We start from the raw sequence: 22621 nt of genomic DNA, 5'->3' as shown, positions 1-22621 counted from the left end.
CTGGGCTGGAGATGCCATTTCTCGATGGAGGCCAGGTGAAGGGATTAGCATCAGCCTGCTGGCTTTTTGATGGAGAGAACCCTGTAAAGGACATGCTCACAAAATTTATCACTTCAATCTGTTCACACATCCACTGAGGTGTTGGGGTTGCATGCAACCCGACCCTGGTAATATTTCTCATCAAATGAGGAGATGGAGGGCCTGTCGGCAGACGGTACAGGGCTATGTGTAGCAAGGGTCTGAGCAGCAGGAGGCAGTGAGGTCTTTGGGACGTTAAGAGGCTGCTGAACATGGACCACAGCAAGAGTGAACATTGGCCCAGCCATGGGTGTACCGCCATCACTTGTCTAAAGATGAGCGAAAGGCAATGCTGGATGCACCCTCATATACCCTGGGATGTGGTTGCTCACAACTTCCAGATTCTCCAGCATGAGGCTGAAGCGACTCTGGAGGAGTAATGCAGAACTTGTCGCCGACAATCAATGAATGGCTGACTGAATGTCCTTTAAATATGCTGCCAGGGCCTTTGATCGCAAGAAGTAATGGCGGGCTGGGTGACTTCTTGCCCATCCTGCTACAAAATTTACCAAGCTCCTCGTTGATGCGTAATTGATTAACTGAAAAGTGGAAGATTGCGTCACCGCTCTGCTGCCCAACAGGAATCACGTCTCCTTTTCCACCCACCGCTGGACTTAATCTTCAGAACTGTGGTGTGGCAGTAGTGTAGTGGCATTGTCACTGGACTAGCAATCCCTGGACCCAACGTAATGCTCTGGGGAGCCGGATTCAAATCCCTTCATGGCAGACGATTAAATTTGAATTCAATAAAAATATGGAATTAAAAGTCTAACGATAACCATGTGTTGACTGTGGTAAAAATGTATCTGGTTCACTAATGTCCGTTTAGGGAATAAAATCTGCTGACATATTACTCCAGACCCACAACAATGTGGTTGACTCTAAAATGCCCTCTGAAGTTGCCGATCAAGCCACTCAGTTCAAAGGCAATTAGGGACGGGCAATAAATGCTGGCTTTGCCAGAGACATTCACATCCCACAAAATAATTCTTAAAAAACAGAAAATTCCGTCATTATCTTTTTGAAAGGAGGTTTCCTGATCCTAGAGTTTGCTCGATTATTAGTACAATTAAAGACTTTGAATATTTTCTTTGATTATTTGGCAAAATTCTGATGCTGTTTTTTAAATATTGTCAACTTGCCTCAGTCTTGTCTCTGAACAATTTCAGGCTCGAATTTCAGTCCAAGACTTCAACAAACACTATTGGAGGTGGAGGCCATGGGAAAGTTGATGTTAAAACTAAAGCTGCTGGCTGGATTTTCCATTTCAGCGGCGAAGTGTCAGCTGAAACAGAGAATTTGCAGGCATTTTACGACACCAAAATCTGTGCTGAACCCTCACCGTTTCCGGGACTGGCGAGGGGCTAGCAGCAGCGCCAGGTGAAACTCCCGGCTCCCATGCCGCAAACGGCTGGAGAATGGCTAAGTCCCGGGCCACGCAAGCGCAAGTCAACAACCTGCGGCAGTCGCGCCGAACAACATGGTGCCGGCCGTGCGCGGACCCGACCCACCATCCGCGCATCCACAGGCCACCCCCTGGTCACCCCCCACCAATCCCCCCACCCATCGCAGAAGCCCCCGCCCGGCCAGCGGCACGGATCCCAGCCAAGTGTAGCAGTACAGGACACAGTCCACAGCCGCCATGCTGGGTTCACGACCGCTCAGACCATACGTCACCTGCGCGGTCGGGAACTCGGCTCTTCGGGTGCCGAGTATCACAGGACGGCCTGCCGATGACGCGCCAACGCCGTTGCAATGGTGTACGCCGCGCAACGCGATGATGCCATGTTGGAAGGGACGGAGACTCGAAAACCGGCGGCAAACCGGTACTGTCCCCAATTTGGGCGTCGGAATGAATTCTCCGCCCGATCGCCAATTACGATATCGGCATCGGGCAATGGAGAATCCCGCCCCCTGTCTATCTATTCGGGTGAATGTTGGAAGATCCACCACACCTTTAGCTGATAAATCAACACTTCTCTATGTTGAACACCAACTGGAAAAAGCACTGAAGATGGCAATAACCCACAGAATGTACCTCAAAGCCCATCACCCTACTGACTGGGCTGGCCATGTCCTAATGGGCATAGCTGTCAGACTGCATCTGCAGCATGTATATTAAGGTGCTGAGTACTGAAAGAGTTAATGTGGGGCTGGAGAAACAGTACCACCCACACGCTGATGTAAATGGGTCACATGTCTGGTAGAAGTCTCAATAGAGGCAGTTCTGAAGAGACAAAAGTGAAGAAGGGACACTGTCTTGTAGATATGCACATGGTTATGTTCTATAATAAATAGTTACTGTTCAGACTCTAATGCCTGTGAGCCTCTTCCTTAGACAGCAACATACAACATGGCAGCTGCAGGGAAGGACCCTGAAATATTTGAAAATAAAAATTGAAGAAAATTGCAGTCCGATTGGAAAAAAAGACACTCAACTTGACTTCAAAGAAACAGTTTGAAATCACCAGAAATTTTCTATAACAGTCATGGAGGCTGGGGCAGAGAGGAATCAACTGTGTCGCTCACATACAAACATATAAACATATAAATAGGAGCAGAAGTGAGGCATTTGGCCCCTCCAGCATACTACCCCTATTCAATAAGATCATGGTTGATCTGTTTGTGTTGGGTCTAACATTCCACATCTGTGTCTGATAATTCCACCATAGCATGTGGACATCCGTTACAAATCCCAATCAAAAGCAGAGTCAAAGGACCGAGCAATGATCGAGAAAGGGTGAGCAAACTTTTAAAAAGTAATTTAAGTAAGGCTCAGTAACTGTGAACTACTGCAATAATAGAGCAAACTCGAGAAACGGGAAACCTTCTTTCAAAAAGGTCATGACAGAATTTTCTACTTTTTTAAAGAAATATAGTACTGCAAGACTGATCACTTAAAACAGTGTTTTCACCACCCAGCCGACCTTTGGGACCCATGCTGACTGACCTTCGCGACCCCAGCCCGCTGATCTTTGAGACCCACACCTGTCGACCTTTGCAACCCACGCCGGCTGACCTTCACGATCCACCATTATTGCTTACCTTTAATCGACAGGTGAGCCTGCTTGGTCCTCACGATCTCACTTGTTTTGTCATCTAATGTTACACTTCTGCCAAGGACTTTCGCTGACGATTTAAGTTCTCACTACATCCTTTGAACAAAATCAAGAGGTTTGACCTTGAACTCACCGTGCTTAGTCTTCAAATGCCTGAGGTTTTGAGGGTTTTAAACTTTCATTTTCCAGTACTTCCCTGCATATAACACACATGGGCGTTACATCCTGATTTGCATTGGCACAATTTATAAAGCCATACCTCAAGAAATCATCTTTACACTACTTTGTTCCTGATTTCAGCTTCTTCTTCATGGGTTGTTCACCAGAGGCCCTGGAGATCACACCAGCATTGCTCTCTCCTGCTGTAGACTCCCTGAGCAGCTCACACCACCACTGCTTTGTCCTGCTGTGGATTCTTGAGATGCTCTCTCCAACATATTTATTTGTGAGATCTTGGCCTGTTTGTGTCTCTTCTTTATTACAAAATTATGCATTTAAAATTTTTCATTCCTGTTGCTTCCTTGGTGGCAGTTACAAAATGGAGGAATCTCTCTTCAGTGATTTCACGCCCAGAGCACATGGCGTCAGTGCGGGGTGCATGACCTGCTCTCTGTCGCCGCTTCTGGCGGGAAGATTCCATCAATTTAGAACAAAATCTGCTCCTAGGACAGCGTGCTGATGTCTGGAGGAGGCGGTCTGTCCCGCTGGGCTCCGGGCCTGCGTATTGCTACATCCAGCCGAGAGGGCACGCATATGCGGAATAGTCGCCATTCTTGAAAGCCAATTGCAGCCGACATTTTTAAAAGCCGGTCACAGCTATCGGGCCCAAGGTAATTGGGAAGAGTCAGTATGGGTTTATGAAAGGAAAATCATGTTGAGCCAATTTCATACATGTCTTTGAAAGAATAACACGTGCTGTGGTTAAAATGGAGCCTGTAGACGTACTGTACCTGGATTTCCAGAAAGCATTTAATAAGACGCTACATCAAAGGTTATTGTGAAAAATGAAATCTCGTGGTGCAGGGGGTGACATATTAGCCTGGATTGAAAATTGGCTGGCTGGAAGAAAACAGGGAGTATGCATAAATGGGCCTTTGGCTAATAGGCAGGATGTTCCGCAGGGGTCTGTGCTGGGGCCTCAACCTTTTATACTTTATACCAATGATTTAGATGAGGGAAATGACAGCATGGTAGCTATTGCAGATGGCACAAAGATAAATAGGAAGACATGTTATTAAGAAGACACAGAGTTTGCAGCTGGATATAGATAGGTTGAATGAGTGGGCAAAAATCTGGCAGATGAGTATAATGTGGGAAAATTTGAAGTTGTTCACTTTGGCTGGAAGAATAAAAAAGCTGAGTATTGCTTAAATGGAGAACGACTACAGAATGCTGAGTTGCTGCGGGATCTTGGTGTTCTTGTGCATGAGTCACAAAAAGTTAGTATGGAGGTACAGGTAGTAATCAAGAAGGCTGATGAATGCTATCTTTTATAACTGGAGGAATTGAACATCAAAATAAGGATATTATGCTTCAGTTGCATGGGTATTGGTGAGACTCCGAATAATAGGCTGGATTTTTCCGTCGTGCCCACTGCAAGATCACCATGGATGGGACGGGGACAATGCAAGGGTCTTTTGACCTCAGGTGGGAATTTCCGTTCACTGGGCAGCATGGCCGAAACATCCTGCTCAGTATGTGCAGTCCTGGTCTCCTTATTTAAGGAAGGATATAAATACGTTGGAGGACGTTTACTGGAATGAGTTAGTTGTCTTATGAGGATAGATTATTTTGATTCGAGCTTAGAAGAGTGAGAGGTGGCTTGATTGAAGTATATTAGATTCTGAACTGTTTTGACAAGGTAGATGTTGAAAGGATGTTTCCTGAGACTTCCGAGTGCGGCGATGACCAGCTAAGTTGCACGTTTCGGCAGCTCCCGGTGGAACGGACTTTTGGGCTCTTAATAGGAGCCCCAACGGCAATTTTAACGGCTAAAAAGACTGTGCGGTAAACCAGAAGGGAATCCCCCCTGGACACGGATGGAAAAAGGAGAGGAAAGTGGCCGGATTGCGGTGGATCCTTTAGAGCAGCGGCAAGGAAGGCAAGCACAAACCAAGATGGCGTCGGAAGGTGGCAGTTTAATATGGGGCCCTGAACAACACGAGTTCTTGAAGCGCTGCGTGGAAGAACTTAAAAAGGAGATGAAGAAGGAGCTGTTGGCCCCGATATTACAGGCGATTGAAGGGCTAAAGGATGAGCAAAAGACCCAGGAGCAGGAGCTTCGGGTCGTGAAGGCAAAGGCTGCCGAGAACGAGGACGATATACAAGGCCTGGTGGTGAAGATGGAGATGCACGAGGCACACCATAAAAGGTGTGTGGAAAGGCTGGAGGTGCTGGAGAATAATGCGAGGAGGAAGAATTTAAGGATTCTTGGTCTTCCCGAGGGTGCAGAGGGGGCGGACGTCGGGGCATATGTGAACACGATGCTGCACTCGTTAATGGGATCGGAGGCCCCGACGGGTCCGTTGGAGGTGGAGGGAGCCTATCGAGTTATGGCGCGAAGACCGAGGGCTGGAGAAGTTCCCCGAGCCATAGTGGTGAGATTTCTCCGATATAAGGACAGAGAGATGGTCCTCAGATGGGCAAAGAAAACTCGGAGCAGTAGGTGGGAGAACGCGGTGATCCGCGTATATCAAGACTGGAGTGCGGAGGTGGCGAGAAGGAGGGCGAGCTTTAATCGGGCCAAGGCGGTGCTTCATAAAAGGAAGGTCAAATTTGGAATGCTGCAGCCGGCAAGATTGTGGGTCACACATCAAGGGAAACACCACTACTTTGAAACGTCAGGTGAGGCATGGACATTTATTGTCGAAGAGAAATTGGAATAAGTGGGTTATAAAAAAGAACGTTTGAGACAAAGTGGTGGGGCGAATAGGGGGGGCGAAGAGGGGGGAAAAGGGGGGAGAGATGATTTTTTAAGTTGTTAATCCTGTGACCCTGTAACTTTTCTCTCTTCCCCATGTTATGGGGGAGGGAGGGAGGGAGGTGGAGGAGCTGGAGGCGTCGGCCATTGGGGGCGGGGCCAAAAGGGAAGCACGGGCTTTGTTCCCGCGCTATGATAATTATGGCGGGAACAGGGAAGCAGGAAGGAGGGGGCGTCGCACAGTGCGAGCCGAGGTCACGGGGGGAAGCCGAGGTCGGCCAGAGTTTGCTGACTTCTGGGAGCAACATGGGGGGTGCAATTACGCTAGTGAGGGATCTAGCGGGGGGGGTGGGGGGGGGTTAACTGGGTTGCTGCTGCTGGGGAGAAGGGGGAGCTGGGGGGGACACAGCTACGTGGGAACCGGGTGAGGAGCTGAATAAAAAAAAGGGGATGGCTAGTCGACAAGGGGGGAGGGGTAAAGACCCCCCCAACCCGGCTGATCACGTGGAATGTGAGAGGGCTGAACGGGCCGATAAAGAGGGCACGGGTACTCGCACACCTAAAGAAACTTAAGGCAGATGTGGTTATGCTGCAGGAGACTCATTTGAAACTGATAGACCAGGTCAGACTACGCAAAGGATGGGTGGGGCAGGTGTTTCATTCGGGGCTAGATGCAAAAAACAGGGGGGTGACCATACTAGTGGGGAAGCGGGTAATGTTTGAGGCAAAGACCATAGTGGCGGATAGTGGGGGCAGATACGTGATGGTGAGTGGCAAATTACAAGGGGAGGCGGTGGTCTTAGTGAATGTATATGCTCCAACGTATATGTTGGGATGATGCCAACTTTATGAGGCGCATGCTAGGACGTATCCCGGACCTAGAGGCGGGGAAGCTGGTAATGGGTGGAGATTTTAACACGGTGCTGGAACCAGGGCTGGACAGATCGAGGTCCAGGACCGGAAGGAGGCCGGCAGCAGCTAGGGTGCTTAAGGACTTTATGGAGCAGATGGGAGGAGTAGACCCCTGGAGATTTAGTAGACCTAGGAGCAAGGAGTTTTCGTTTTTCTCCTATGTCCACAAAGTTTATTCACGGATAGACTTTTTTGTTTTGGGAAGGGCGCTGATCCCGAAGGTGACGGGGACGGAATATACGGCTATAGCTATTTCGGATCACGCTCCACATTGGGTGGACTTGGAGATAGGGGAGGAAAAAGAACAGCGTCCACCCTGGAGAATGGACATGGGACTATTGGCGGACGAGGGGGTGTGCTTAAGGGTGAGGGGGTGTATTGAAAGGTACTTGGAACTCAATGATAATGGGGAGGTCCAGGTGGGAGTGGTCTGGGAGGCGCTGAAGGCAGTGGTTAGAGGGGAGCTTATATCAATCAGGGCACATAAAGGAAAGCAGGAGGGTAGGGAACGGGAGCGGTTGCTGAAAGAACTTCTGAGGGTGGACAGGCAATATGCGGAGGCACCGGAGGAGGGACTGTACAGGGAAAGGCAAAGGCTACATGTAGAATTTGATTTGCTGACTACGGGTAATGCGGAGGCAAAGTGGAGGAAGGCACAGGGTGTACAGTACGAATATGGGGAGAAGGCGAGCAGGTTGCTGGCCCACCAACTGAGGAAAAGGGGAGCAGCGAGGGAGATAGGTGGAGTGAGAGATGAGGAGGGAGAGATGGAGCGGGGAGCGGAGAGGGTGAATGGAGTGTTCAAGGCATTCTATGAAAGATTATATGAAGCTCAGCCCCTGGATGGGAAGGAGAGAATGATGTGTTTTCTGGACCAGCTGGAATTTCCTAAGGTGGAGGAGCAGGAGAGGGTGGGACTGGGAGCACAGATTGAAACGGAGGAAGTAGTGAAAGGAATTCGGAGCATGCAGGCGGGGAAGGCCCCGGGACTAGACGGATTCCTAGTTGAATTTTATAGGAAATATGTGGACTTGCTGGCCCCGCTACTGATGAGAACCTTTAATGAGGCGAGGGAAAGGGGGCAGCTGCCCCCGACTATGTCAGAGGCAACGATATCGCTCCTCCTAAAGAAGGAAAAAGACCCACTGCAATGCGGTTCCTATAGGCCTATTTCCCTCCTGAACGTGGACGCTAAGATTCTGGCCAAAGTAATGGCAATGAGGATAGAGGATTGTGTCCCGGGGGTGGTCCATGAGGACCAAACTGGGTTTGTGAAGGGGAGACAGCTGAATACGAATATACGGAGGCTGCTAGGGGTAATGATGATGCCCCCACCAGAGGGGGAAGCGGAGATAGTGGTGGCGATGGATGCCAAGAAAGCATTTGATAGAGTGGAGTGGGATTATTTGTGGGAGGTGCTGAGGAGATTTGGCTTTGGAGATGGGTATATAAGATGGGTACAGCTGCTGTATAGGGCCCCGATGGCGAGCGTGGTCACGAATGGACGGGAGTCTGAATATTTTCAGCTCCATAGAGGGACGAGGCAGGGATGTCCTCTGTCCCCGTTATTGTTTGCACTGGCGATTGAGCCCCTGGCAATAGCATTGAGGGGTTCCAGGAAGTGGAGGGGAGTACTCAGGGGAGGAGAAGAACACCGGGTATCTTTGTATGCGGATGATTTGTTGTTATATGTGGCGGACCCGGCGGAGGGGATGCCAGAGATAATGCGGATACTTGGGGAGTTTGGAGATTTCTCAGGGTATAAATTGAACATGGGGAAAAGTGAGTTGTTTGTGGTGCATCCAGGGGAGCAGAGCAGAGAAATAGAGGACTTACCGTTGCGGAAGGTAACAAGGGACTTTCGGTACTTGGGGATCCAGATAGCCAAGAATTGGGGTACATTGCATAGGCTAAATTTAACGCGGTTGGTGGAACAGATGGAGGAGGACTTTAAGAGATGGGACATGGTGTCCCTGTCACTGGCAGGGAGGGTGCAGGCGGTTAAAATGGTGGTCCTCCCGAGATTCCTTTTTGTGTTTCAGTGCCTCCCGGTGGTGGTCACGAAGGCTTTTTTCAAAAGAATTGAGAAGAGTATTATGAGTTTTGTGTGGGCCGGGAAGACCCCGAGAGTGAGGAGGGGATTTTTGCAGCGTTATAGGGACAGGGGGGGGGGGCTGGCACTACCGAGCCTAAGTGAGTACTACTGGGCCGCCAATATCTCAATGGTGAGTAAGTGGATGGGAGAAGAGGAGGGAGCAGCGTGGAAGAGATTGGAGAGGGCGTCCTGCAGGGGGACTAGCCTACAAGCTATGGTGACGGCGCCGTTGCCGTTCTCACCGAAGAAATACACCACAAGCCCGGTGGTGGTGGCCACACTGAAAATCTGGGGGCAGTGGAGACGGCACAGGGGAAAGACGGGAGCCTAGGTGCGGTCCCCGATAAGAAATAACCATAGGTTTGTTCCAGGGAGAATGGATGGGGGATTTGGAGCATGGCAAAGAGCAGGGGTAACACAATTGAGAGATCTGTTCGTAGATGGGACGTTTGCGAGTCTGGGAGTGCTGACGGAAAAATATGGGTTGCCCCAAGGGAATGCATTTCGGTATATGCAACTGAGGGCTTTTGCGAGGCAACAGGTGAGGGAATTCCCGCAGCTCCCGACGCAGGAGGTGCAGGACAAAGTGATCTCAGAGACATGGGTGGGGGACGGTAAGCTGTCAGACATATATAGGGAAATGAGGGACGAGGGGGAGATCATGGTAGATGAGCTGAAAGGGAAATGGGAAGAAGAGCTGGGGGAGGAGATCGAGGAGGGGCTGTGGGCCTAGGTAGGGTAAACTCATCGTCCTCGTGTGCCAGGCTAAGCCTGATACAATTTAAGGTGTTACACAGGGCGCATATGACTGGAGCACGGCTCAGTAAATTTTTTGGAGTAGCGGATAGGTGTGCGAGATGCTCGAGAAGCCCAGCGAATCATACCCACATGTTCTGGTCATGCCCAGCACTACAGGGGTTTTGGGTAGGGGTGGCAAAGGTGCTTTCGAAGGTGGTGGGGGTCCGGGTCGAACCAAGCTGGGGGTTGGCTATATTCGGGGTTGCAGAAGAGCCGGGAGTGCAGGAGGCGAGAGAGGCTGATGTTTTGGCCTTTGCGTCCCTAGTAGCCCGGCGCAGGATATTGTTAATGTGGAAGGAAGCCAAGCCCCCGGTGGGGGGGGGGGGGGGGGGGGGGGGGGGGGAAGGAGGAATCAGAAGGACTCTCAGGGATGTTATTGTATATGTATAGGTATTTGGTATATATATTGTATATTGGATTGTTGGATTGTATTTTTGGAGAGTATTTATCTTGGATAAGGCAGTTGCCATTTAGTTTTATTTTTTGATTTTGTTCATATATTATTTATTTACTTATTTACTTGTTTAAAACTGGCCATTGTTATTTATATTGTTTTATTGCTGTGTAAAGGAAACGCTATGTGCTGTTATGTTTGGCCAAAAAATCTTGAATAAAATATATTTTTTTTAAAAAAAGGATGTTTCCTCTTGTAGGTGAGTCCAGAACTAGAGGTCGCTGTTTTAAAATGAGGGATCGTCCTTATAGGACAGAAATGATGACAATATTGTTCTCTCGGAGGGTTGCGTGACTTTGGAACTTTCTGCCTCAGAAGGCAGTGGAGGCGGGGACACTGAATATTTTTAAGAGGGAGATAGGTAGATTCAACACACAACACAGCAGGTGGTGAGGGAAGCAACAAGTGGGAAAAATCTCTTTGACCTCACCCTGACTAGTCTGCTTGCCACATATGCATCTGTCCATGATCGTATCAGGAGTGACCACCGTAAAGTCCCTTTGGAGACAACGTCCAGTCTTAAGAGGGAGGATACCCTCCATTGCGTTGTGTGGCACCACTGTGCTAAATGGGATAGATTTTCAACAGACTTAGCAACTCAAGGCTGGGCATCCATGAGGCACTGTGGGTCATCAGCAGCAGCAGAATTATTCAACCACAATCTGTAACTCACGGCCCAACATATCTCCCACTCTACCATTACCACCAAGCCAAAGGATCAGTGCTGGTTCAATGAAGAGTGCAGGAGGACATCCCAGCAGCACCACCAGGAATACCTGAAAATGAGGTGGCAACCTTGTGAAACTACAACATAGGTTTAATTCCCTGCCAAACAGCAGACATGTCATGGGATAAAGAAAACATCCCACAACCAACAGATCGGATCAAACTCTGCAGTTCTGCCACATTCAGTCATGAATGGCAGTGGACATTTAATCAATTAACAGGAAGAGGAGGCTCCACAAATAACCCCATCCTCAATGATAGGGGGGCCAAGCACAAAAGTGCAATAGACAAGGCTGAAGCATTTGTAACCATCTTTAGCCAGAAGTGCCGAGTGTTTAATTCATCTCAACTTCCTCTTGAGGTCCCCAGCATCATAAATGCTAATCTTTAGCTATTTAGATTCACTATACATGATATCAAGAAATATCTGAAGTCACTGGCTACTGCAAAGGCTATGGTCCCTGACAATACTCCAGAAATAATATTGTGCTCCAGAACTTGCCACGTCCCTGGCCAAGCTGTTCCAGTACAGCTACAACACTGACATTTACCTGGCAATGTGTAAAAATTGCCCAGGTATGTCCTGCACAAAAAAAGCGTAACAAATATGGGGGTGGCATGTTGGTGCATTGGCTAGCACTGCTGCCTCACGGCGCCAGGTACCAGGGTTCAATTCTAGCCTTGGGTGACTGTCTGTGTGAAGTTTGCATTTTCTCCCTGCGTCTATGTGGGGATTAAGGGAAAGCTCCCCACTGGGCAGCATGGTAGCATAGTGGTTAGCACAATTGCTTCACAGCTCCAGGGTCCCAGGCTCGATTCCCAGCTTGGGTCACTGTCTGTGCGGGGTCTGCACGTTCTCCCCGTGCATGCGTGGGTTTCCTCCGGGCGCTCCGGTTGCCTCCCACAGTCCAAAGATGCGCTGGTTAGGTGGATTGGCCATGATAAATTGCCCTTGGTGTCCAAAATTGCCCTTTGTGTCAGGTAGAGTTACGGGGTTATGGGGATAGAGTGGAGGTGTGGGATTGGGTAGGGTGCTCTTTCCAAGAGCCAGTGCAGACTCAATGGGCCGAATGGCCTCCTTCTGCACGGTAAATTATGAAAATTCTATGGATGGAGTCATACCTGGCACAAAGGAAGATCATTGTGGTGGTTGGAGGGCAATCATCTCAGTCTCAGGACATCACTGCAGGAGTTCCTCAGGGTAGTGTCCTAGGCCCAACCATCTTCAGCTGCTTCATCGGTGACCTATCCTCGATCATAAGGTCAGAAATTGTTTTTTTTTGATGATGATTGCACAAGTTCAGCACCATTTGCAACTCCTCATATACTAGAGCAGTCCATGTCCAAATTCAGCATGACCGAGACAACATTCAGGTTTGGGATGATAAGTGGCAAATAATTGGGATTCAATGACATGACCATTGCTGAATCCCCCATGTGGAAGGGAAATTAATGAATTGCCAACTTAGAAACGTGCTGGGAAATGCTTGACTATATAGTTTAACACTGCTTTTGAATGAAAATAAGTAGGTCAGGTAACATAAACAAAATACTGCTTAATATTTTGGTCTCGGCCTTATTATGATAACACATTGTCCTCCAAAAGATAACAAAATGTGTACTCGAGTTGTTTTTAGTCAAGGGCAAGAACATATGTACTAGGTATTTCATCTTACGTACTTTCCAAGGTCTATTTAATATAAACATGGCTGTTTACTTCAAGCTGTTATTTCAGACTATAAAGATATGCTTCTTTCAATTGAATCTCAGAGTGTTGTGGACTGGCTAAAAAGCCAGGACACTCTCTCTCCACAAATATATTTGTGTAAATAAATTTCCTTCAATCGAACCTCGAAGAATTTGTCTTTATTATAATTTCCACGACAAGTTGGCGTAGTCTTTGCAGTTTCCCTAATTTAACGGGACGTGAACCCCGAAAGGACTCTATAGATAGGACTCTCTCAGCTGAAAGGGAGAGAGCCATAGTGCGACACCAGGTGAAAGGCGCTCGGCAGCCTTAATTACTGGCGGTGACTCATGCTAGGATGAGTTATTTTAATGAATAAATTAATGATAGCTGCATGGGAAGAAAAAAGGTGCCCGAGAGACTAAAATTTAAAAAAAGACTTCAAGGTTCGTGAAAGGATAAACACTGTTGTGTGCTCCCTGTAGTATTTGTAAATGATTTATGCGGTCATTGTTATTGTTATATATATGTTCTAAAGTATTTTGCAGAAGGAACGATGAGCAATAAACTCGATGCCCCCTCACAGGTCGTCCCGAAGTCTTGGTAAAGACATCCGGAGCGAGAAAGAAGGTGAACTCCTTAAGAAGACAGATAAGGGAGTCAAAATGAGTAAGAAAATGAAAAGAAACAATCGTAACGCAATGGAATGAGGTAGGAAAACCTATATGCCCCCCATAGGAATCTAATGAAGCTGACCCCCTCTCGGGAAAAAAAACAGGGGAGTAAAAGTAAATGGAAGATTAAGGTAAAAACACAACAGATGGGTTCCTGACTAAAAGGGAATTCAGATTTGTCTGTATCCGTGAGATAAGACTACGGTTAACTATGCTATTTGTGAGCTGTGGGAATCTGTGTGTTTTGTTTTAACCAATTAATTTTAGTCAAAGCATGAAGTGCTAAGTGGGTTGTATTTTTGGTGTCTGATATTGTGAGTCTGAGATTATAACTTAAGCGATTTGTGTTGAGATTTCTCTAATGCACTGAAACATTGGAAATTAAAATCGGTTTAAAAGGAAGAAAATGTCTTTACGAATAAAAGTAATTGAACATGAATAAGTTTTTAGATTACGTGAAAAGACGTAAATGGCATAATTCCAAGTTCTCCGGCCCCTTAGGTTCTGCAGGAAACATTAACCATTTCAGCAGACAGTTGATCTTTTCTGAATTGACAAAGAAAAATATACATCTCTAAGAATAGCTAATGTCTATAAAATAAATCATTGGAAATTGACTTAAATGTGTGGTATTTATAGCCCCCTCCCAGGGGATGTTTTGCTGCTTCTAAAATACTCTTGTGGTGCATCTTGGCCAGCTTTGAAGAATGGGATTACAGTCCTACCTGGCATAAATGGGGGCTGGGTTCCCAATAATGATAATCATTTGAATGAAGGAAATGAATCCCTCGGACACTGGTTAGCCAATAGAGGGAACGAGGCTATCGTGCAAGGGGCCAAGAAGCATTTAACCCCCAGGAAGGATGTACCCCACCTAGCAACACCTTCCCCTATTAGGCAGACAGACACTCTGCAAATTAGGAGCATTGCATTGATAATGGGATGTTTATAGAACTGCCTCAAATACGAGCTCACCAGTTGCAAAATTAAGTAACTTCTGAGCCTGCGTCCGATTGCTCTGTGTCTGTGTTGTATGCTGACACGTTAACACTTACAATACCACTGTTAATAAAAATTTAAAAATATAAACTGCAGGAAGTCTTACAAAAGGTTAATGACCCTTGGGCACAACTATTAAAACACCTGATAGAGTCCAGACGAGAGAATATAGTGACCCATTGCATGGCTTGGTATGCTCGTGAGGATGAACACGCATACAATTTAAAAGCGCAATGTCACTTAGAAAACAGACTTCCATTGCGTGTCACTCCTTTTTATTTTTCGGTGTTGTGGGATTAGGAATGTTAGTACAGTTGACCCATAGTCAGAGGGACCTTTTAAGGATGGGTTTAACTTCAGAACCCCATTTAACATTGGCCGTAAGACATCCCGCTAAGGCAAAGCAAATAGGAAAACTGATCAAAGAGGCCAAAGGAAAAAAGTAATACATGGGATTTATATTGAAATGGATGGATGAAATTGCCTGATAGAATTTTATGGCAAACAGGAGGACAGAGTGACCTGGAAAGAGGAGCAATCGCCCGCTACATTTGAAAGACAACAACCTCCCCGAGACAGCTATCATTTACTCCCTTCAATCCTGGCCCAGGTACTGGCACATCTATGGGCCCAACATAAAAATCATGTTGGAGAAGTACATTCTGCCCTAGCGCATAGGGTGCAGTTACAGAAGAACGTTGGCCTGCCCTGCTTAAAACTATACTGGTTGGCGCCGGAAGCAGAAAAAGGGATAGAGGAAATGATCAGTGCATTATTACAGCAAGGGGTGCTGAAGAGAACACAAAGCCCCTGTAACACCCCTATACTCCCCATTCCAAAGGTAGGAAGACCCAACGAGTGGTGGTTTGGACAAGATCTCAGAGCCATCAATAAAACTGTTATCACTATTGCTCCATTGGTGCCGGACACAAATGTCATTTTGTCTTCTATACCACCAACAACGTATACTTTCTCAGCCTTTTTCTCCATAAAGTCCCCGGAAAGTCAATATCTATTTGCTTTACATATCGGAATCAACAGTATTAAAAGAGACTTGGACGAGTGCCAGTTGTCTGCAGGCTCAACATTCCCTCAATATGATGATGATTTATTGATAGCCTCAGAGGGAGGGCTAGTTTGTCAACAGAATACCCTTTTGTATTATCATTTCTGGCTGAGTGTTGTGGACTGGCTAAAAAGCCTGAACACTCTCTCTCCGCAAATATATTTGTGTAAATAAATTTCCTTAAATCTAACCTCGAACACTTTGTCTTTATTATAATTTCCACGACACCCCACTATCAACTGTGGTTACCATTGACCAGAAACTGAATTGGGCCAGTCATCTAAATACTGCAGCAATAAGAGGAGGTCAGAGATGGGGATTCCTGTGGCGAGTAACTTGCCTATTGACCCCCCCCCCCGCCAAAGCCTACGCACCATCTACAAAACACAACTCTAGAGTATGATGGCAGCTTCAATAACACCTCAAGAAGCTCAACATCATCTAGAGCAAAACAGCCCGCTTGATTGGCACCCCTTCCACCACCTTAAACATTCATTCCCTCCACCACAGACATGCACTAGCAGCAGTGTGAGCATCTACATGATGCACTGCAGCAACTTCTACCACTTAGAAGGACAAGAGCAGCAGACGCGTGGGAACATGACCATCTCCAAGTTCCTTTTCAAGTCACACACTATCATGTCTTGGAAATATATCGCCATTCCTTCGCTGTCACTGGGACAAAACCCTGGAACTCCCTAACTGCACTGTGGGTTTACCTACACCACAGTGACTGCAGTGGTCCAAGAAGGCAGCTCACCACAACCTTCTCGAGGGCAATTAGGACTGGGCAATAAATGTTGGCCTAGCCAATAATGACTACATCCTATGAGTGAATAAACAAAACCCTGCGACAATGTGGATTTCAGGCTAACCCATTTGGTAAGAAACTGACGGCAATGAATATTTGATTTAAAACCTTGCCTGATTTTACTGTTCTCGACTTTAACGGAAAATAAAACAATGCAGGCTGTCTAGTTGAGTGTCCATTAAACATGGTGTCCAGGGAGTGGATGCCCATTTGGTGAGTGGGTATCCATTGGTCTGTTGTCCATTGGCTAGGGTGTCCACTGTGCCAATGTCAGTGGGCCAGGGTGTCAATTATTCAAGGCCAGATGTTAATTGCCCACTTGTCTATCATAAGACCATAAGACGTAGGAGCCGAATTAGGCCACTCGGTCCATCGAGTCTGCTCCGCCATTCAATCATGGCTGATATTTTCTCATCCCCATTCTCCTGCCTTCCCCCCATAACCACTAATCCCCTTATTAATCAAGAACCAATCTAACTCTGTCTTAAAGACACTCAATGATTTGGCCTCCACAGCCTTCTGCGGCAAAGAGTTCCACAGATTCACCACCCTCTGGCTGAAGAAATTCCTCCTCATCTCAGTTTTAAAGGATCGTCCCTTTAGTCTGAGATGGTGTCCTCTGGTTCTAGATTTTCCAACAAGTGGAAACATCCTCTCCACATCCACTCTATCCAGGCCTCGCAGTATCCTGTAAGTTTCAATAAGATCCTCCCTCATCCTTCAAAACTCCAATGAGTACAGACCCAGAGTCCTCAACCGTTCCTCATACGACAAGTTCTTCATTCTAGGGATCATTCTTGTGAACCTCCTCTGAACCCTTTCCAAGGCCAGCACATCCTTCCTTAGATACGGGGCCCAAAACTGCTCACAATACTCCAAATGGGGTCTGACTAGAGCCTTATACAGCCTCAGAAGTACATCCCTGGTCTTGTATTCTAGCCCTCTTGACGTGAATGCTAACATTACATTTGCCTTCTTAACTGCTGACTGAATCTGCACATTAACCTTAAGAGAATTGTGAACAAGTCCCTTTGTGCTTCTGATTTCCAAAGCATTTCCCATTTAGAAAATAGCTTATGCCTAAGTTCCTCCTTCCAAAGTGCATAACCTCACACTTTTCCACATTGTATTTCATCTGCCACTTCATTGCCCACTCTCCTAGCTTGTCCAAAGCCTTCTGCAGCCCCCTTGCTTCCTCAATACTACCTGTCCCTCTACAGATCTTTGTATCATCTGCAAACTTAGCAACAGTGCCTTCAGTATCTTCTTCCAGATCATTTATGTACATTTGTGAAAAGTTGTGGTCCCAGCACAGATCCCTGAGGTACACCACTAGTCACCGGCTGTCCCAGCACAGACCCCTGAGGTACACCACTAGTCACCGGCTGTCCCAGCACAGACCCCTGAGGTACACCACTAGTCACCAGCTGCCATCCTGAAAAAGACCCCTTTATCCCCACTCTCTGCCTTCTGCCAGTCAGCCAATCCTCTATCCATGCTAGGATCTTACCCTTAACACAATGGGCTATTAACTTATTTAACAGTCTCCATGCAGCACCTTGTCAAAGGCCTTCTGGAAATCTGAATAAATCACGTCCACTGGTGCTCCTTTGTTTAACTTTCTTGTACCTCCTCAAAGAACTGTAACAGATTTGTGAGACACAACCTCCCTTTGACAAAGCTGGTATCAGGTATTAGTCAGGCTGTGGAACTAATCCTGTCAGTCTCCCACAAGGCATGTAAGGAGAGATTAAATAAGGGTGTGTAATACAATAACAATATGGTGGTGGGCACCCAGGAAGTTTCAGGTTTGAGGCCTAGAATCTAGCTAAAACACTGAGCTCCCCCACAATACAGGGCTGACAGACTATGCACCCAACAATGGCCAAAAACCCATGACACCCCCTTTTAAACTTGGAGTAACAGAACACAAACTGACCTGCATAATCTCTAGCATCTCCAAGCGGCTAATTGCTCCATCCTTATCCTTGTCATATAGTTTAAATGACCACTTCAGTTTTTCTTCAGGAGTGCCCTGTATCAGCAGGCTGACCGCAGTTACATATTCATGGTAATCAACTGTCCCATCCTTTAAATACAAACACAGCACTCATTACTGTTAGTCCAATCACAAACAACCCCGATCTTAGGGAATAAAGCATTTTGCATTAATATAGCCCATTTCACATCCCAAAGCACTTCCAGCCAATGGCATAGTGTAGTCACTTTTGTAATGTAGGTAACGCAGCAGCCAAATTGTGCACAGCGAGATCCCACATACAGCAATGCGACGAATAACTAATTAATCTTTTGTTGGTGATGTTAATTGAAGGATAAATGTCGGCCAGGATACCAGAGAGAACTCCCTTACTCTGCTTTGAAGTAGGGAGTTATTATAACCTGCCTACTTACCATTGGCTGGGGACTAATGACTATCCCACAATCCTGTGGGAGTATGAGCTTCCCCAATGAGGGGGGCGGAGAAACCACTAGTAAACTCCGAGTATAAATAAAGCTGGCCAGTTCAGGAACCAGCAGGAAGGAGTATGTAGCAAGGGAAGTTACTGCTACTGTTATGTATATATGTTATAGTAAATAAATGTTATTACTTTGTATCCTTAAAACTCGTGCTGGATTCTTCGTGGCCCTTAAAAAACTGGCGACGAAGGTTAAAGTGAATAGCTGTCTACACTGCTGAAGCCACCTCCCTGGATTTTTGTTGGATACAGGTTGGAAGTTGTTTTCTATTATACCATGCCTCTGTACGGACATTTGGATGTTTTTGATGCTGCGCTGGAAAGCTGGAACCAGTACACACAACGGATGCGTTACTATTTCCGGGCAAACAATATCACCGAAAACGAGCGCCAGGTGGTCATATTGCTCACCGCCTGCGGCCCGCATACGTTTGGGGTGATTAGGAGCCTTACGTACCCAGCTGCGCCGGACACCAAAACGTTTGATGAACTTGTGAATATAGTGGGGCAACATTTTAACCCAACCCCATCCACGATAGTCCAGCGTTACCGGTTTAATACCGCTGAGAGGACCCCTGGAGAATCCCTTGCCGATTTTCTATCCAGGCTACGCAGGATTGCGGAGTACTGTGACTATGGTGAGACCTTGTCAGAAATGTTACGCGACCGTTTGGTTTGCAGTATTAACAATGCGGCCACCCAGAGAAAGTTGTTAGCAGAGCCAACATTGACTTTTCAACAGGCCATTCAAATAGTATTGTCCCGAGAGAGCGCAGAGCGAGGAGTACAGGAGCTACAGGGAATGGAAGTGCATGCCTTGGGGCGCAATCCCTTCCGTCCAAAAGCATCCCCCCGCACTCCTGCGGTACCTTGGGTGAGGCGACGTCCGGACCGACGCCAGTGGCCGTCGGACATTCCTCCCCGAAGGGAGCCTTCTCCAGAGCCAATGGATGAGGAGCCATGTTCGTGTCAGACTTGTAGGCGCCGACCCCGTCGCGGACGGCGGTCCTGGGGGCGCCGGCCGTCGTTCCAACCGAAACTGGGACCAGCCCAGGGGCCATAACTGGGACCAGCCCAGAGGCCGTACCTGCCATGTGGATGACCCTGCGGCGACTACTCCTGAGGACGTGGAGACGGAGGACGACTGCCTGCAGCTGCATTGTGTGGCAGCTCCCCGTGTGGCCCCCATTAAGGTGACAGTACGGGTCAATGGCCACCCGCTTGAGATGGAGTTGGATACTGGCGCAGCGGTCTCCGTGATCGCCCAGAGGACATTCGACCGCAACAAGCAGGGTATACAGACCCTTACATTAACCGACTCACAGGCCAGGTTGGCCACCTATAGGGGGGAACCACTGGACATTGCAGGAACTACAATGACCCCTGTTGTCTATGGACGCCAGGAGGGGCGTTTCCCACTTATCGTGGTGCGCGGCCATGGGCCCAGCCTGTTGGGTCGGGACTGGTTGCGCCATTTGCGGTTGCAATGGCAGCACATCCTCCAAACAGTTTCTGAAGGGTTGACTGAGGTGCTAGGGCGATACCCAGATGTATTCCAGCCTGGTTTGGGGAAAATAAAAGGGGCCGTAGCCCGTATCCAAGTTGACCAGGAGCCACGCCGCGCTATTTCCGGGCACGCCCAGTGCCTTATGCCTTGCTCGAGAAGGTAGAAGGGGAGCTCACTCGTTTGGAGAGTTTGGGTATTATCAGGCCCGTCCATTTTGCTGACTGGGCAGCACCAATTGTACCTGTAATGAAGCCAGATGCCACAGTTCGCTTGTGTGGCGACTATAAACTTACAGTGAATACGGTTTCCCGACTCGACCGATATCCAATGCCTCGCATAGAGGATCTCTACGCGAAACTTGCAGGTGGACTCTCATTCACAAAATTAGATATGAGTCACGCCTACCTGCAGTTGGAGCTTAATACACACCGGGGCCTGTATGAATATACACGGTTGCCCTTTGGAGTATCCTCTGCCTGCGCAATTTTTCAACGTGTTATGGAGGGCATTGTGAGAGGTTTACCACGTGTGGCTGTCTACCTAGATGATGTTTTGATTACAGGGACGTCGGAGCAGGAACATTTGGAAAATCTGGAGGCTGTCCTTAGATGCCTTTCGGAGGCTGGAGTCCGTTTACGTCGCACAAAGTGTGTATTTCAGGCGAAGGAAGTAGTCTACCTAGGTTATCGGCTGGACCGCGAAGGTCTGCACCCCGTCGCAGAGAAGGTGCGTGCAATTCAACATGCCCCCGCCCCGACTGACACTTCGCATCTTCGTTATTTTCTCGGTCTCGTAAACTATTACGGGAAGTTCCTCCCCAATCTGGCAACTACGCTGGCCCCTTTGCACCTTCTGCTAAAGAAAAATCACACCTGGATTTGGGGTCATCCGCAAGAAACCGCTTTCCGGCGGGTAAAGCAACAATTGTCATCGTCTGGGTTACTAACCCACTATGATCCTGGAAAGCCTTTGCTCGACACATGTGATGATTCCCCGTATGGTATTGGGGCCGTCCTGTCCCACAAGATGGTGAACGGGGCCGAACGACCGATAGCTTTCGCCTCCCGCACATTGACTGCAGCGGAGAAAAAGCATGCGCAGATCGAGAAGGAGGGCCTGGCAGTGGTTTTTGCGGTGAAACGCTTCCACCAGTACGTGTACGGCCGCCATTTCACTATCGTGACTGATCATAAGCCCCTGCTGGGACTTTTCAGAGAGGATAAGCCAATACCGCCCATTGCTTCTGCACGGATCCAGCGCTGGGCTTTGTTGCATACGAGTATTCTCTGGAGCACAAACCAGGTACGCAGATAGCAAATGCCAACGCACTGAGCCGATTGCCTTTATCGACCGGCCCCATGTCAACCCCTACGACCGGTGAGGTGGTTGCAACCCTAAATTTTATGGACACCTTGCCTGTCACGGCATCACAGATCCGTGAGTGGACCCAGACGGAGCCAGTCCTGTCAAAGGTTCGACACATAGTGCTGTATGGTGGGCAGCATAGACAGCTCCCTGGCGAGTTGCGGGCATTTTCCTCCAAGCTGTCAGAATTCAGCGTGGAAGACGGCATCCTCTTGTGGGGGACGCGTGTGATTGTCCCGGAAAAAGGCCAGGAGCTGATACTATCAGACTTGCACAATGGGCATTCAGGCGTGACCAAAATGAAAATGTTGGCCCGGAGTTATGTCTGGTGGCCAGGCCTCGACACCGACATTGAGAAGGTGGCCCAAAAGTGCTCCATTTGCCAGGAGCGTCAGAAGCTTCCGCCGGCCGCACCCCTACATCACTGGGAATGGCCAGGGCGGCCTTGGGCACGCTTGCATGCAGATTTCGCAGGCCCTTTTCAAGGATCCATGTTCCTTCTACTAATTGACGCCCAGTCCAAATGGCTAGAGGTGCATAAGATGCAGGGGACAACGTCCTGCGCAACAATTGAAAAGATGCGTTTATCGTTTAGTACGCATGGCCTCCTCGAGGTGCTGGTCACGGATAACGGCACTCCATTCACGAGTGAGGAGTTTGCGAGGTTCACGAAGATGAACGGCATCCGCCATATCCGCACTGCCCCTTACCACCCGGCTTCAAATGAGTTGGCAGAGCGCGCAGTGCAGACATTCAAAAGAGGCCTAAAGAAGCAGTCTTCCGGATCAATGGACACGAGACTGGCTCGCTTTTTGTTTACGTACAGGACCACCCCCCATGCAGTGACTGGGGTAGCTCCCGCAGAACTCCTAATGGGCCGGAGACTTCGCACCCGCCTTAGTATGGTTTTCCCGGACATTGGCGCAAAAGTACGCCGCACACAAGAACGGCAGGGTCAGGGATTTTCTCGGCATCGGCCGATTCGGCAGTTTG

General features: G+C 48.1%; 1 protein-coding gene across 1 annotated transcript in view; it reads right to left on the bottom strand.

Moving 5' to 3' along the window:
• Positions 1-22621, bottom strand: part of LOC140395923 (guanylyl cyclase inhibitory protein) — a 46285-nt gene that overhangs the window by 3996 nt on the left and 19668 nt on the right. Inside the window, exon 3 of the mRNA XM_072483969.1 lies at positions 18219-18368. Within this exon, the coding sequence (XP_072340070.1) occupies positions 18219-18368 (150 nt within the window). The remainder of the gene's footprint in view (positions 1-18218; positions 18369-22621) is intronic.

Source organism: Scyliorhinus torazame, chromosome 19, assembly GCF_047496885.1.
Source record: "Scyliorhinus torazame isolate Kashiwa2021f chromosome 19, sScyTor2.1, whole genome shotgun sequence".
NCBI lineage: Eukaryota > Metazoa > Chordata > Chondrichthyes > Carcharhiniformes > Scyliorhinidae > Scyliorhinus > Scyliorhinus torazame.
The sequence above is the reverse complement of the archived record's forward strand: the minus strand, read 5'-3'. Positions and strand labels throughout refer to the sequence as shown.